The 14,080-nt window shown below is 63.5% G+C and overlaps 1 protein-coding gene across 2 annotated transcripts in view; it reads left to right on the top strand.

Annotated features, from left to right (window-relative positions):
- The window catches only part of NOTCH1 (notch receptor 1), a 52,196-nt gene that overhangs the window by 22,333 nt on the left and 15,783 nt on the right, over window positions 1-14,080 (top strand). Inside the window, exons 3-17 of one of the 2 annotated variants that reach the window (XM_032165687.2) lie at window positions 665-927; window positions 1,450-1,788; window positions 5,067-5,189; window positions 5,806-6,039; window positions 6,338-6,493; window positions 6,693-6,878; window positions 7,127-7,240; window positions 8,124-8,237; window positions 8,503-8,736; window positions 8,819-8,929; window positions 9,517-9,709; window positions 10,686-10,831; window positions 11,089-11,202; window positions 12,965-13,084; window positions 13,428-13,580. In XM_032165687.2, coding sequence (XP_032021578.1) covers window positions 665-927; window positions 1,450-1,788; window positions 5,067-5,189; window positions 5,806-6,039; window positions 6,338-6,493; window positions 6,693-6,878; window positions 7,127-7,240; window positions 8,124-8,237; window positions 8,503-8,736; window positions 8,819-8,929; window positions 9,517-9,709; window positions 10,686-10,831; window positions 11,089-11,202; window positions 12,965-13,084; window positions 13,428-13,580 — 2,600 coding nt within the window. The remainder of the gene's footprint in view (window positions 1-664; window positions 928-1,449; window positions 1,789-5,066; window positions 5,190-5,805; window positions 6,040-6,337; window positions 6,494-6,692; window positions 6,879-7,126; window positions 7,241-8,123; window positions 8,238-8,502; window positions 8,737-8,818; window positions 8,930-9,516; window positions 9,710-10,685; window positions 10,832-11,088; window positions 11,203-12,964; window positions 13,085-13,427; window positions 13,581-14,080) is intronic. The other variant, XM_032165688.2, reaches the window with a different exon arrangement.

Genomic DNA, 14,080 nt, shown 5'->3' with positions numbered 1-14,080 from the left:
AAAAAAAAAAAAAAAAAAAAGCTTCCACGTAGGAAGGGACCGATCCACACTTTCCATGGCTGCCATCATGTTGACACCTGAAGGTTGGAAAAACCATGACTTTTGTTACTGCCCAAGCAATGCCTGTTCGCTTCAGCAAAGCTGGAAGGGAAAGCAGATAGGCCTGCAGACCCAGAGGCTCTACGGAGCTGATGTGCCCGGCTCCTTTCCGTGGCTCTCCGTGGCTGTAGACCCAGACCCCTGCCTGGGCTGTGGAGTCCAAGCTGGGTCCTGCTGGAACATCCTAGTCTCTAGCTTGTTCCCCAAGTTAGCAGTCATTTGTCTTTTTCTTTCTTTCTTTTTTTGAGTCTTGCTCTGTCACCCAGGCTGGTGTGCAGTGGCGTGATCTCGGCTCACTGCAACCTCTGCCTCCTGGGTTCAAGTGATTCTCCTGCCTCAGCCTCATTCAGTGGCATTCAGTACATTCCCAAAGTTGTGCAATCGCGGCATCTGTCTAGTTCCAGAACATTTTATCAGCCCTAAGGGAGCCCTGCTAAGCAGCCATCGCGCCCGTGCCCAGGGTTTGGGGGGAGGCAGCTGTGCCCATGACAGGTGCCTGGTGCTGAGTGGTGGGGGCTCTGGGGAAGCAGGTGGGAACTAACCGCCCTGGCACATCTGCCAACAGCTGTGGCGGGGCCTTCGTGGGCCCACGATGCCAGGACCCTAACCCGTGCCTCAGCACCCCCTGCAAGAACGCTGGGACATGCCACGTGGTGGACCGCGGAGGCGTGGCAGACTATGCCTGCAGCTGTCCCCTGGGCTTCTCTGGGCCCCTCTGCCTGACACCCCTGGACAACGCCTGCCTCACCAACCCCTGCCGCAACGGGGGCACCTGCGACCTGCTCACGCTGACGGAGTACAAGTGCCGCTGCCCTCCCGGCTGGTCAGGTGAGGGAGGACCCACAGCCTGAGGGGTGGGCAGACCCAGGCCCGCCACCAGCTGCCCATGCAACTTGAGGTACTTGGCAGGATCCAGGCCCGGGTCTGTGACCCGGAAGTAATTGGGAGCCCCTGCCCCAGGGTCCCTGCCCCCCTCCCAGACCTGGAATCGCCTCGTTTTCAGCTGCTTGCTCTGGCCCAACCCTTGCTGTCCCCGTTTCTGCCAGACAAGGGGAGCCTCTGTGTCCAGGCCGCCCCTGCCCCCTTCCTCCTGCCGTGCATGGCCCTCACCTGTTAGGGTGAAGGGTGTCTGGAGGTGTCAGCTCTGGGAAGAGATGGCCCAGGCTCAGGCCTCTTGGGACCTATGGTCCTTCATCTGCCAAAGGCGACGGGTCTCACGGCAGGTCCTAAGGATCAAATAGCACCTAATGTGGAGCCCAGGCTGGCACCTCCAGGCGGCCTGAAGGGAGGGAAGGCCCGGCCTCGGGGAGCAGTGAGGCCAGCACGACCCTCTTGTCCCCTTGTCCCCAGGGAAATCGTGCCAGCAGGCTGACCCGTGTGCCTCCAACCCCTGCGCCAACGGTGGCCAATGCCTGCCCTTCGAGGCCTCCTACATCTGCCACTGCCCACCCAGCTTCCACGGCCCCACCTGCCGGCAGGATGTCAACGAGTGCGGCCAGAACCCCGGGCTTTGCCGCCACGGAGGCACCTGCCACAACGAGGTCGGCTCCTACCGCTGCGTCTGCCGCGCCACCCACACCGGCCCCAACTGCGAGCGGCCCTACGTGCCCTGCAGCCCCTCGCCCTGCCAGAACGGGGGCACCTGCCGCCCCACGGGTGACGTCACCCACGAGTGTGCCTGCCTGCCAGGTAGTGCTGCCCGCTGGCCAGGGTGCACGAGCCCCTCCCCAGCTGCCAGGCCCAGGGGGTGGGAACGGGGTGCCTGGCGTAGGGGCAGCCCTGGGAGGGCCCATGGCGGGGAGTTGGGAAGGCGGGATGGCGAGTTCCCCAGACTGCGTGTGGTGTTGGGGGGACGCGTCTGGAGTGGGGTGTGTGCTGGGAGGAGGCTTGCACAGGGTCCAGGTGCCAGCCTGTGTCTTTGGAGTTCCCTGGAGCTCACGTTCGAGCTGTAGGATGCCCTACCTCCCCCCAGTGCAGGCACCCTGACTTGTGCAACCCCTGGGGTTTCCCCTGGAGTGGGGCTGGGGCTGGAGAGGGTGTGGGAGCTGCGGGTGCACCATCACTTCCCTGAGCCGTGGCCCTTCCTGCTGTCCTGCTGGTCTCCTGCGGGTAGGGATGACAGGTAGGCGCAGCCTCCTGCCCGTGTCCCCAGTGCTCCCTGATCCCCATATTGTATGTAGGAGCCTCTCTGCTGTAGTTCTTGTTTGAGTGAATTTTGCAGCAGCTCTAAAAATAAGGAAGAGGTTTGAAAACCTCCAGTCTTGGCCGGGCGCGGTGGCTCACGCCTGTAATCCCAGCACTTTGGGAGGCCAAGGTGGGCAGATCACAAGGTCAAGAGATCGAGACCATCCTGGCTAACATGGTGAAACCCTGTCTCTACTAAAAATAGAAAAAATTAGCCGGGCGTAGTGGCACGCGCCTGTAGTCCCAGCTACTCGGGAGGCTGAGGGAGGAAAGTCACTTGAACCCGTGAGGCGGAGGTTGCAGTGAGCCGAGATCCCGCCACTGCACTCCAGCCTGGGCAACAGAACGAGACTCCGTCTCAAAAAAAAAAAAAAAAAGAAAAAAGAAAACCTCCAATCTCAACTGCACAGAATGGCTGTTAGGTGGGAATGGGGAGAGGGCGTTCAGGCAGGGGTGGGGCTGGAGGGTGCACAGGGTCCTGGCTGACCCACGGGTGACCCAAGGGCTGCCCCACCCCCTTGGAAGCCCCAAGCTGGCCTGGCCCCTGCGAAGGGGAAGCTCCCTGGCTGCCCAGTCAGCTGAGCCCAGCCAACTGCGTGCAGACACCAGACGTGTGCGTTTCCTGCAAGTCACTGGGCATGCGTGGGATGGGGACAGGCACTCCCTGGCCGGCTTGGATCTCTGCAGGGTGGGGCGCAGAGCCCTTCTGCTGGTGGGGGCTCAGATGCCTTCCTAGCAGCATGGGACCCTACCTCCAGTCACATGGATTGAGGGGCCAAGCTCTCGGGGGGCCATGGTTCAGGCTAGGGCAGGTGGGGTGTGTGTGGCCTTGTCCAAGGCCACCTGCATGCAGACCTGACGCCCACCTACCTTGGGCAGGGTGGGTGAGGACCTCCCAGTGAGGCCCAGCGGCAGAGATGCCAGGGGTGCTGTGCCCGCTCAGAGCCACTGCCCGTGTAGGGGCAGCTCAGGGCCCTGGGGAGTGGGCAGGGAGGGAAGGGGAGGGCCTGGCGGGGTTTACTCACTTGAGTGTGGGCAGATCTCAGAGGCTGGGGTGCTGGGGGCTGGGTCACCTGTCCGGTGAGGGGTGTGCCCACTGCCTGCTGTGAGGTCTGGCCATTTCAGGGTGAGATGACCATCCGGGGGCCTCCCCAAATGACTCAGGCCTGCCAGACCCCAGCTTCAGACTCTCCCAGGTGGCCCCTGCACCCAGGCCCCCTGAAGGGCCCTCAGCTACCTCTGGGTGGTCAGGAGCCCAGGAGACAGCTGTGTGTGGAGTCACGGGGAACCCAGGTGGGGGCAGCCCTGAGCTCTGCAGGCCCGGGAGCTGGCTGGGATTTGGAGTCGGACAACCTGCCTGGCACGTCAGCACTGTCTCCTCGTGGGGTCACTGGCCAAGGCTGTGTCGCAGAGGGTCCAGCTGGGGTCCACAGGGCTCTCACTGGCTTCCCGCCCTCTTTCCCACTGTGTTCCTCAGCCAGCGCTGCGCAGGGCAGCCCCGGGGTTGCAGGCCCAGCCAGGGGCCCCACCTGCCTAAGAGCCGGGGTGCAGGGTCCCAACATGAGTGGGACCGGGGACTCAGGCTCCAGGCTCTGTTTTTTTTTTTGTTTTTTTTTTTTGAGACAGGTCTCTGTCACTCAGGCTGGCGTACAGTGACATGCCCTCAGCTCACTGCAGCCTTGACCTCCCAGGCTAAAGCGATCCTCCTGCCTCAGCCCCTCAAGTAGCTGGGACCACAGGCGCGCGCCACCACGCTTTGCTACTTCTTGTATTTTTTTTTGTAGAGACAGGGTTTCGCCATGTTGTCCAGGCTGGTCTTGAACTCCTGGGCACAGGCGATCCACCTGCTTCAGCCTCCCAAAGTGCTAGGATTCTAGGCGTGAGCCACCGCGCCAGGGCTGGGGTCTGGTTTTGGGTGCTCTCCAAGCTGATTTGCATTTTGGATTTTGGTTGTCTCTGGCTGCCTGCTTTTGCTCCGGTCCGGTGGACAGACAGGACAGGACAGGGTGGTGGTGGTGGGGCAATGTCTCAGAGGGAGGGGCTGAGCAGGTGGGAGCTCCAAGGGCAAGGGGGGTTCAAAGGCATCTCGGGAGGGTGGCAATTAGTAACCGGCTGCAGGTTTGGCTGTTGCCGAACGCGCCTTTCTGGGTTGATCATTGAACCAGCAGGAGTTGAGCGGATTAATAGCTAACTGGCTGCCTTGGAGGCCTGGGTGAGGCCACACCTCGGGGGAGGGGCCCTGGCAGCCTGTGGAGGAGGAGGGGGAGGAGAAGGTGGGCGCCAGAGCTCTGCCCCAGGGAGGATGGGCCATCTGAGTCTCTGCAGCTTCCCTGGGGCTGCGGGGGGCCCAGCCTGCCCCAGCCAGCAGCCTGCCGGCCCCATGTCCCCTGCTGCTCAGAGCGCAGGCCCCAGTGTCAGCCCCTGAAGATGGAGTGCGTGGGCCCCCCTACTGAGACATTGTAGGGAGCTCTGAGCATGCAGGCAGCACCCAGGTGCAGGAGCTGCCGGAAACTCTTAAGAGACCCAAGGGTTTTTGTGACAGAATCTTCTGGAACCCTGTGTTCCTGAGTCCCGGTTTAGCCAGCCCTGTCCAAAATGATTCTTTAGAGCAGGGCATGTCCCTCTGGGCACTGGAGTGAGGCAAGGGATGGGCACAGACCCCAGGGGCCCCAGGGCAGGGCCGTGGAGGCTAGACTCTTGTGTCCAGAGCAGCATGTCGGGGGTCCAGGCAGGAGCCAGCTTGGACCTCAGGGAAGAGGCTGACCCGTCTCCTTTTGTGGCAGGCTTCACCGGCCAGAACTGTGAGGAGAATATCGACGATTGTCCAGGAAACAATTGCAAGAACGGGGGCGCCTGTGTGGACGGTGTGAACACCTACAACTGCCGCTGCCCGCCAGAGTGGACAGGCACGTACACGGGTGGCCGCAGGGCGGGGTAGCCGGGGGGGGCTGCTACCCACTTACTAAACTGCACTCACAGGCATAGTGGGGAGCAGCCGAGACCCTGTCCCAGGCCAGGCAGGCTGGGGTTGGCCGAGAAGGACAACATGATGGGGGCCCCACTTCCCGTGGCCAGGGTCTGACGCCCCTCAACCTCGGGATTCAGCACAGACAGGGCCCTGGTTGGTCTGTGTGGACCGTTTGCAACCTGGCCCCAGGCAGTCCCTGTGCCCAGTGGGGTGTCCTGGCATTGAGGGCCTACAGCACCCCACTCAGGCCACGCTTCCTGGGCTGGTCACACGGATACCTGGATGAACAGACAGGCCCTGCATTCGGGAATTACCCTCTGGTGGGGTGACGGGCAAAGGTGCACCCTGATGCAGCGGTGTCCACAGAGCACAAAGAGGAGGCAACTCCATGATGCTGGGCCTGCAGAGGAAGGAGTGATTTAGGCTGGCGGTGGGTGGAGGAGTCAGCCCAGGAAGGCTTCCTGGAGAGGGTGGCATTGCCACCCTGCGTCTTAGGGGACAAGGAGCTCGGGGAGTGGCAGCTGCCCGGCGCCAACAGCTCGTGTTCCCTGCAGGTCAGTACTGTACCGAGGATGTGGACGAGTGCCAGCTGATGCCAAATGCCTGCCAGAACGGCGGGACCTGCCACAACACCCACGGTGGCTACAACTGCGTGTGTGTCAACGGCTGGACTGGTGAGGACTGCAGCGAGAACATTGATGACTGTGCCAGCGCCGCCTGCTTCCACGGCGCCACCTGCCATGACCGCGTGGCCTCCTTCTACTGCGAGTGTCCCCATGGCCGCACAGGTGAGTGCCCTGAGGCCCAGGTGGGCGCGGGGGGCTCACATGGGCCAGGCCTGACCTGTGTGACCCCACCCAGGGACTATGGCCCTCCTGCGCCCAGGACAACCTGAAAGGGCCTTTCTGGTCAGGGGGGCCGGTGGTCGCCATGAGTCTCCCGGAACGTCCCAAGTGTCACGGGACGCCCGATGGGGTCATGGCGGGCACCTCCTCCTGGGGTGTCAGTGGGGATGGACCCCAAACGTGGGTGGTGCACCATGCCTGGCCCAGGGGCCATGCCCACTGACCGCCGCTGCCTGCCCAGGTCTGCTGTGCCACCTCAACGACGCGTGCATCAGCAACCCCTGCAACGAGGGCTCCAACTGTGACACCAACCCCGTCAATGGCAAGGCCATCTGCACCTGCCCCTCGGGGTACACGGGCCCGGCCTGCAGCCAGGACGTGGATGAGTGCTCGCTGGGTAGGTGCCGGCAAGGGGGTGCGGCCGGGTGGGGGTGGCAGCCTGGCCCCAGAACCAGTGGGAAGTTGATTCTGGCTTCAGGGAGTGCCCGGTTGGATGGGGGATGGGACCCTGCCAGTCCGATAGGGGGGTGTGTGCAGCGAGGTGTTGCAGGGGCCAGGGTGCCTGGAGCAGCCTCTCACCCATGTGCCCTCACCAGGTGCCAACCCCTGCGAGCATGCGGGCAAGTGCATCAACACGCTGGGCTCCTTTGAGTGCCAGTGTCTGCAGGGCTACACAGGCCCCCGCTGCGAGATCGACGTCAACGAGTGTGTCTCGAACCCGTGCCAGAACGACGCCACCTGCCTGGACCAGATTGGGGAGTTCCAGTGCATCTGCATGCCCGGTGCGTCGGCCGGGGCCAGGGCGGGAAACCGAGTCTAGGCTGGGCAGCAGAGCATGGGGGCGGCGCTAGGTAGATGAGGGTACCGGGCCAGGGGCCGCAGGGCCTGCAGGGGAGCGGGTGCACAGGGGGCCCGTGGTGGCTGGGATATTGGGCTGGAGGCAGGGTTCGTTTCCGTCCCAAGTCCACAGCCGTGCCCAGTGGGGCACTGGGGCCGCGTGTGCCCCCCTCACTGTTCCTCCACCCCACAGGCTACGAGGGTGTGCACTGCGAGGTCAACACGGACGAGTGTGCCAGCAGCCCCTGCCTGCACAACGGCCACTGCCTGGACAAGATCAATGAGTTCCAGTGCGAGTGTCCCACGGGTGAGGGCCGCCCCCGCCCCCGCCCCCGCCCCCTGCCCCTGGGCCGTCTGCACCTCGGCCTCCTGAGAGGGGCCTGGCCGTGGGTTGTGTTCAGATTCCCAGGAGAGCGAGGGTTTTGCCTCGTGAGTGGATGGGGGTGTTGTCAGACTTCCCTGGAGGAAGGGCAGGGCCCAGTGGGGAGTGGAGCTGGCCCAGGGATCGCGGCGGAGCCCGGGCCAGGAGACCCTCCTTGATCTGGGTGCAGCCCCTCCTGCCTGGAGAGAAGGGTATACCAGGAGCTGCAGTGCCCAGACCGGGAGGAGGCTCCAGCCTGGCTTTCCGAGGGCTCGAGGATGGGAGGGAGGCCAGCCTGCCCTGTCCTACCATGCCCCCTGCCCAACGGCACGCCAGCCACAAGGGTATGCAGAGAACCACGTGGGGCAGGTTGGCCTGCAATGGAGATGATGGCTGCCCGGGGCGGACTTGGAGGAACTCTCAGGGGCCTGGGTGAAAGGTGTTTCCATCTGTCCCAGAGCTGGGGGCCAGGGCGCAGAGCCCAGGGAGGCGTTGCCGGCCCAAGCCCAGGCTCCCGAGACGTAGATTAGCCATCCCAGACACCGGAGCGAGGGGAGCCCCATTCTCAGCCCGGCTTCACTGTAGCCATAGCAACCCAGTCGGTTTGGGAAAAAGGCCCCTTCTGTGGGAGCGAGGGCATGCGGTGCTGGGGGAGGGGCTTTGATTCGGGGAGCGGGTGGCGGGAGGCAGGGAGAGCCTGGGGCTGGCTGAGCCTAGGCTGAGTGTGCCCTGGGGAGCCCTGCCAGGCGCTCACTGCTGGGGTCTGGCCGGGGGTCCCTGAAGGGCCGTAGTGCTGTTGCACATGACTCCCTCCCCTTCCCGGCCCCAGGCTTCACTGGGCATCTGTGCCAGTACGATGTGGACGAGTGTGCCAGCACCCCCTGCAAGAATGGTGCCAAGTGCCTGGACGGACCCAACACTTACACCTGTGTGTGCACAGAAGGTGCGGGCTGGCGCCCACCAGCGGGGAGGGATAGGTTACAGGGGATAGGGCACTCAGGGCAGCGAAACTGAGAAGGTCATGGACACCTTGGTCTGGGCCACCTGGTCCAGAGGCTGAGAGCACAGCTCACCCCAATCCCGAGTGGGTGGGAATGCCACGCTCGGAGCCCTCCTCAGGTGGACACAGGCGACCCCAGGTCTGGTCGTGGGTGTCCCGGGAGCAGCCAGTCCTGAGTCTTCCTGTGCCCGTCCCTCCCGCGGTCCAGGGTACACAGGGACGCACTGCGAGGTGGACATTGATGAGTGTGACCCCGACCCCTGCCACTACGGCTCCTGCAAGGACGGTGTCGCCACCTTCACCTGCCTCTGCCGCCCGGGCTACACGGGCCACCACTGCGAGACCAACATCAACGAGTGCTCTAGCCAGCCCTGCCGCCACGGGGGCACCTGCCAGGACCGCGACAATGCCTACCTCTGCTTCTGCCTGAAGGGGACCACAGGTGGCCGGCCAGGCGGGTGGCGGGCGGGTGGCCAGTGGGCAGGGCGGGCCCGAGAACTGACTGCCACGTGCTACCCCTTCAGGACCCAACTGCGAGATCAACCTGGATGACTGTGCCAGCAGCCCCTGCGACTCGGGCACCTGTCTGGACAAGATCGATGGCTACGAGTGTGCCTGTGAGCCGGGCTACACAGGTGAGTGGCCCTGCACGTGGGGGCTGACTGCACTGTGCTCAGAGGTCAAGGTCAGCCACTGCCCTGTGGCTGCTGAGGGGTTGGGTGGGGGCTTTGGTGCTGCCCACCTGGGCAGACTGTGGTCTGCAGCAGAGACTGCAGCAGGACCAGGGCTATAACCGGCAGCACGATGGGTCCCCCCAGCCCCTCTTGTCTCCGATCAGAGCTGTCCCAGGCCTTGTTGGCACAGTGGCCCAGCAGGCCAAGAGGAGGTGGCCAGCCCTGAGGCCAGGCTTCAGTACCTTCTGCCTCTGTGGCTCACCAGCACCTTTGAGCAGGTCCCTCTGCTTTTCTGGGCCTCAGATTCTCATCAGTCAGGGCTGCAGCAGCCCCTGCCCCTGGGACCCCTGGGAGGATGACTTGAGTGGGCACTGGTCCCCGGGGAGGCTGGCACATGGCACATTGTGATCTAAGATGGTTTCTGACACCTGGAAGGATGCGGCCAGAAGGGTGATCGCCCTGGCTCAACAGACGGGGAAACCAAGGTTGACGTGGGTGGGACCCCCCCGGGTGCTGGGCCTCGGAGTCTGACCCGCTCCTGCCCTTAGGGAGCATGTGTAACATCAACATCGATGAGTGTGCGGGCAACCCCTGCCACAACGGGGGCACCTGTGAGGACGGCATCAATGGCTTCACCTGCCGCTGCCCCGAGGGCTACCACGACCCCACCTGCCTGTCTGAGGTCAATGAGTGCAATAGCAACCCCTGCGTCCACGGGGCCTGCTGGGACAGCCTCAACGGGTATGCGGCGGGGCCAGTCATGGGGACACATCAGTCCTAAACCCTGGGAGCTCAGCCGCCAGGAGGGTGGCACCTGCACAGAGCTTGAGATGGGCCAGAAACAGGCCTCGGACGGGGCTGGGTGGCAGGGAGCTCCCCTCGGGGATGCATGTGCCTCTGGGTCCTGAGTCAGCCTGCAGTCCACACCCAGCAGCCCTGCACCCAGCAGCTCTATGCTGCGCGTCCTTGTGGGCTGCATGGTGGCTCAGGACACAGGCCCAAAGTGACCCCTGAAACACATCAGAGCAGCAAGTGTTTCTGACGCCCATGATGTGCCTGGCAGCACTCTGCCTGGATGGGACCATTTAAATCAGCAGGGACCCCATTGCCCTCATTTGGCACAGAGAAGGCATGTGCTTTGTTCGGGGCCACACAGCGGGCAAGTGTTGGGGGGGCTTTTCACAGCACCCCACTGCCCTGCACTTGGCGTGGTCCCCTCGCTAACGAACCAAACCCCTGCCGCAGTCTTGGGTATGGGAAGCGCTGTGGCCCCCACTTTCTTTATTTTGAGACAGAGCCCGGCTCTGTTGTCCAGGCTGGAGTGCAATGGCATGATCTCAGCTCACTGCAACCTCCACCTTCCAGGTTCAAGTGATTCCCCTGCCTCAGCCTCCCGAGTAGCTGAGATTACAGGCATGTGCCACCACACCTGGCTAATTTTTGTATTTTTAGTATATATGGGGTGGGGGAGTTTCGCCATGTTGGCCAGGCTGGTCTTGAACTCTTGGCCTCAAGTGACTCAGCCACCCCGGCCTCCCAAAGTGCTGGGATTACAGGTGTGAGCCACCGCACCCAGCCTGCCTCCACTAAAGGACTCTGCGAGTCTGAGTGGATGGGCATCTCTGCCAGCGCATGGGGCATTGCAGACCTGGGAGTGCCCAGGCCCCAGCCATGCTGCTCGGGCCTCCCTCGACCTGCAGTGTGGTCTCCCTTGCAGGTACAAGTGCAACTGTGACCCTGGGTGGAGTGGGACCAACTGTGACATCAACAACAACGAGTGTGAGTCCAACCCTTGTGTCAACGGCGGCACCTGCAAAGACATGACCAGTGGCTACGTGTGCACCTGCCGGGAGGGCTTCAGCGGTGAGTGGGCTGCGTATTTCTCAGTGCAGAGGACTGCCCTCGAGTCTGGGGAGCTGGAGACACAGGATCAGGACCCAGGTCCAGCCAACACCATGCATGGTGTCTCCCTCCTGTGGCAAAGCCTTAGCTCCAGGCCTCTGGCTCTTGGAGATGAGGAGGGGCCTTGGGTGGGGAGCAGGCCCAGGGCTGCTGTTGTGGGGCCCTGCCAAGGTGCCTGGGAGTGCTGGACATGCTGAGTGCTGTCCCCTTCCCTCCAGGTCCCAACTGCCAGACCAACATCAACGAGTGTGCATCCAACCCATGTCTGAACCAGGGCACGTGTATTGACGACGTTGCTGGGTACAAGTGCAACTGCCTGCTGCCCTACACAGGTGAGGGGTGGGTGGAGCCTATGCTGGAGGGGGCGGAGCCTATGTGGGAGGGGCGGGGCATATGCAGGAGGAGGCAGGGCCTGTGCTGGAGAGGGTGGGGCCAGGGGTGGGGGCGGCCTGGGAAGCCATGACTGGAGGGTGAAGTGGTGGCTTTTTTGGGGCTGGGCCTTCCAGAAGGTTCTGCTCCTTACTGAGTGCCTTAGGCCCCTGCAGTATGTGGGCCTTTTCCTGGGGGTGGGGTTGGCAGATTAGCAAAGATACAGGATGCCTGGGAGAAAATTTTCATGCAAGCATATGTTTTACCTGGCAAGCCTGCCGCAAGACACAGGTAAGATGCAGGTGAACCCTTGGCAGGGCCAGGCCTGGGCCATTGGGCTCCGTGCTCCTGGTGCCCACCCTGCTTGGGGGCCTCTGGGGGCTGGGCTTCCCCACCCCCACCAGCTGGGCCTAAGGGAGTCCTTTGACGGCGGGCCCTCTTTGTGTGAGGGGAACAAGGAGCCCTCTGTTTGGGCTGAGCAGGGAGGGGGATGTTCCCCCAACTGTCCAGCCCCTGCCGTGAACCCAGCCAAGGGGATCACAGGAAATGATCTCCTCTAGAAGAGACAAAGAAGAGTCCACAAGCACAGGGGTCCTGGCGCTCCCCAGGAGCGGGCAGAGGGTGCTGCCACGGGGCCTGGTCAGGGTGGGCCTGCCTGGGCCAGGCAGCCGGGCTGGAGGTCCCACGCCTGCGGTTCCCATGACATCCAGCAGCCTGTGGCCAGAACGCTGTTTTCTTTGACCGCAGTTAAGGACCTGGGTTTTCTCTCCCATGTCAGTCAGTGAGGACCCTCCCTCCACGGCCGGGCGCCCCGTCCCTTTCGGACACGTCGATCGGGCCGGCGGGAGGAGCGGCGGTGCTGACCCACTTCCTATCTGCCTGCTTCCTGCTTCCTTTTGCACAATTGTCGGAAACTCTGGCGCAGTTCCTGCCTGCCCAGGTCACCGTGGAAACCAATAGGAAGAGAGGCCCTGGAAAGTCGCCCCAGCAGGCCAGGGAGATAATGGGGGACAGGGAAGATAACGCAGTCCCCACGGCTATAAACAGGAAGCTCGGCCATGGGGTTGTGCAGAAAAAGGCCCTCGGCTGTGCACGTGGTTCCCACACAGCCTTTGCCAGACACCCTGCGTGGTCCTGGAGGTTTCCAGGCTGTGCCCAATGCCCCGACACGCAGGACGTGCTGGAGGCCTGGGCCTGTCCCCTCCATCGCAGCCCTTGTTTGTCGGCCTCCCGTGATGGGCGTTTGCTGCCTGTGACACGGAGCCCCGGGATTAGTTTCAGGCCTCGGTCTCAGGCCAGGGCCTTTCCTCGTCACCCAGAGATGAGGGGGCTGGCGTCGGGGGTGGGCCCAGGTCCCTGGAGTGTCGTGGAGCCCCCCCTGACTGAGGCCGCCTCTCCTGGTGCAGTCCTTGTTCCTGGGCACTCCTGGCGGGTTGAGGCCTAGGCTGTGCCCCGCTGCCAACCGGGAACGAGGGGTGGCTTCTGAGCGTGACGTTTGTGCAGCTTGTCTTCAGCGTCCCCCCATCTGTGCTCCACTCCTCCCTGGGTCAGGGTCCTGGCACAGCCGGGAGTGCTCAGGGGTCTCGGTGCACATTTGCCTCCCGGCGGGACCAGCAGACGGTGCTCTGATGGCGGAAAGACCAGCAGGCAGTGGCAGGGATGGCCTTCATTTGGGAGATCCTTCTGGGTGGGGCCCCCAGGGTCACGTGTGTCTCCTTCCCGCAGGTGCCACATGTGAGGTGGTGCTGGCCCCATGTGCCCCCAGCCCCTGCAGAAACGGCGGAGAGTGCAGGGGATCCGAGGACTATGAGAGCTTCTCCTGCGTCTGCCCCACGGGCTGGCAAGGTGAGGCTGGCCAGGGCCCGGCGAGGGCTGAGATGGGAGGTCAGGATGTCTGCGGGACACAGGCAGCTCCCAGGCAGGCTAGATGAGTCTTTGGAGAGGAGCCGGTGGGTGCTGAGGAGGCCCTGGTCAGAGAAGTTCTGGAATCAGGAATTGACCTGGGAGCACCGTTCCCAACTCCAATTCCTGTGACCTTAGGCCAAAATTAGGGGAGCGAGGATGGTCCTGGGGCCACGGAAGCCCAATCCTGGGTCGGGAGAGGCACTGTAGGTGGGTGGGCCAGCCTGGGAAGGGCCTGGAGGGCCAGGGGCCACTGGTGACCAACCGGCCTCCTCCTGCCCCGCAGGGCAGACCTGTGAGGTCGACATCAACGAGTGTGTTCTGAGCCCGTGCCGACACGGCGCATCCTGCCAGAACACCCATGGCAGCTACCGCTGCCACTGCCAGGCCGGCTACAGCGGGCGCAACTGCGAGACGGACATTGACGACTGCCGGCCCAGTGAGTGGCCCCGCGGCTCTGGCCTCCAGGAAGCTCTCAGGCCTCAGTTTCCCTGGGCAGGGTTGGTGCGCATGGTGCTGGCCATAAGCGCCCAGGGAGGCTGGAGTGTGGCCGGGAGGGTTGGGTCAGGTGTGGGGGATGTGCTGAGGGATGGTCAGGTTGGTTCAGGAGGGCCCCAGAGCCAGCTTGCGCCTCCCTGCACTTCGCGGGAGAGTCACAATAGCCCCTCCCACGGCTCTTCACTGAGGATGGCTCAGGCCCGGCCTGCGCTCCCGCCTGGCTCATCAGGCCCCGCTGAAGGTCAGGGCTCTCAGGCCTCCCAGCCCTGCTTCACAGAGGTTGAGGTTGGCAGAAGCCGGGGGTCTTGCTGGCATCACCTGGCAGGCAGAGGCAAGAACTGTCACTCCTCCCGCTTGGTCTGTGAAGCCTGCAAAGCTGTCCCCTGCCCTGGAGCTTGAGGACAGGAGCAGGTGGGGAGAGAGACCCCAAGCGCAGGAGAC

This window comes from Hylobates moloch, unplaced genomic scaffold, assembly GCF_009828535.3.
Source record: "Hylobates moloch isolate HMO894 unplaced genomic scaffold, HMol_V3 SCAFFOLD_10, whole genome shotgun sequence".
Classification (NCBI taxonomy): Eukaryota; Metazoa; Chordata; class Mammalia; order Primates; family Hylobatidae; genus Hylobates; species Hylobates moloch.
Note: the sequence above shows the minus strand (reverse complement) of the source record. Positions and strands in the feature narration are given on the sequence as shown.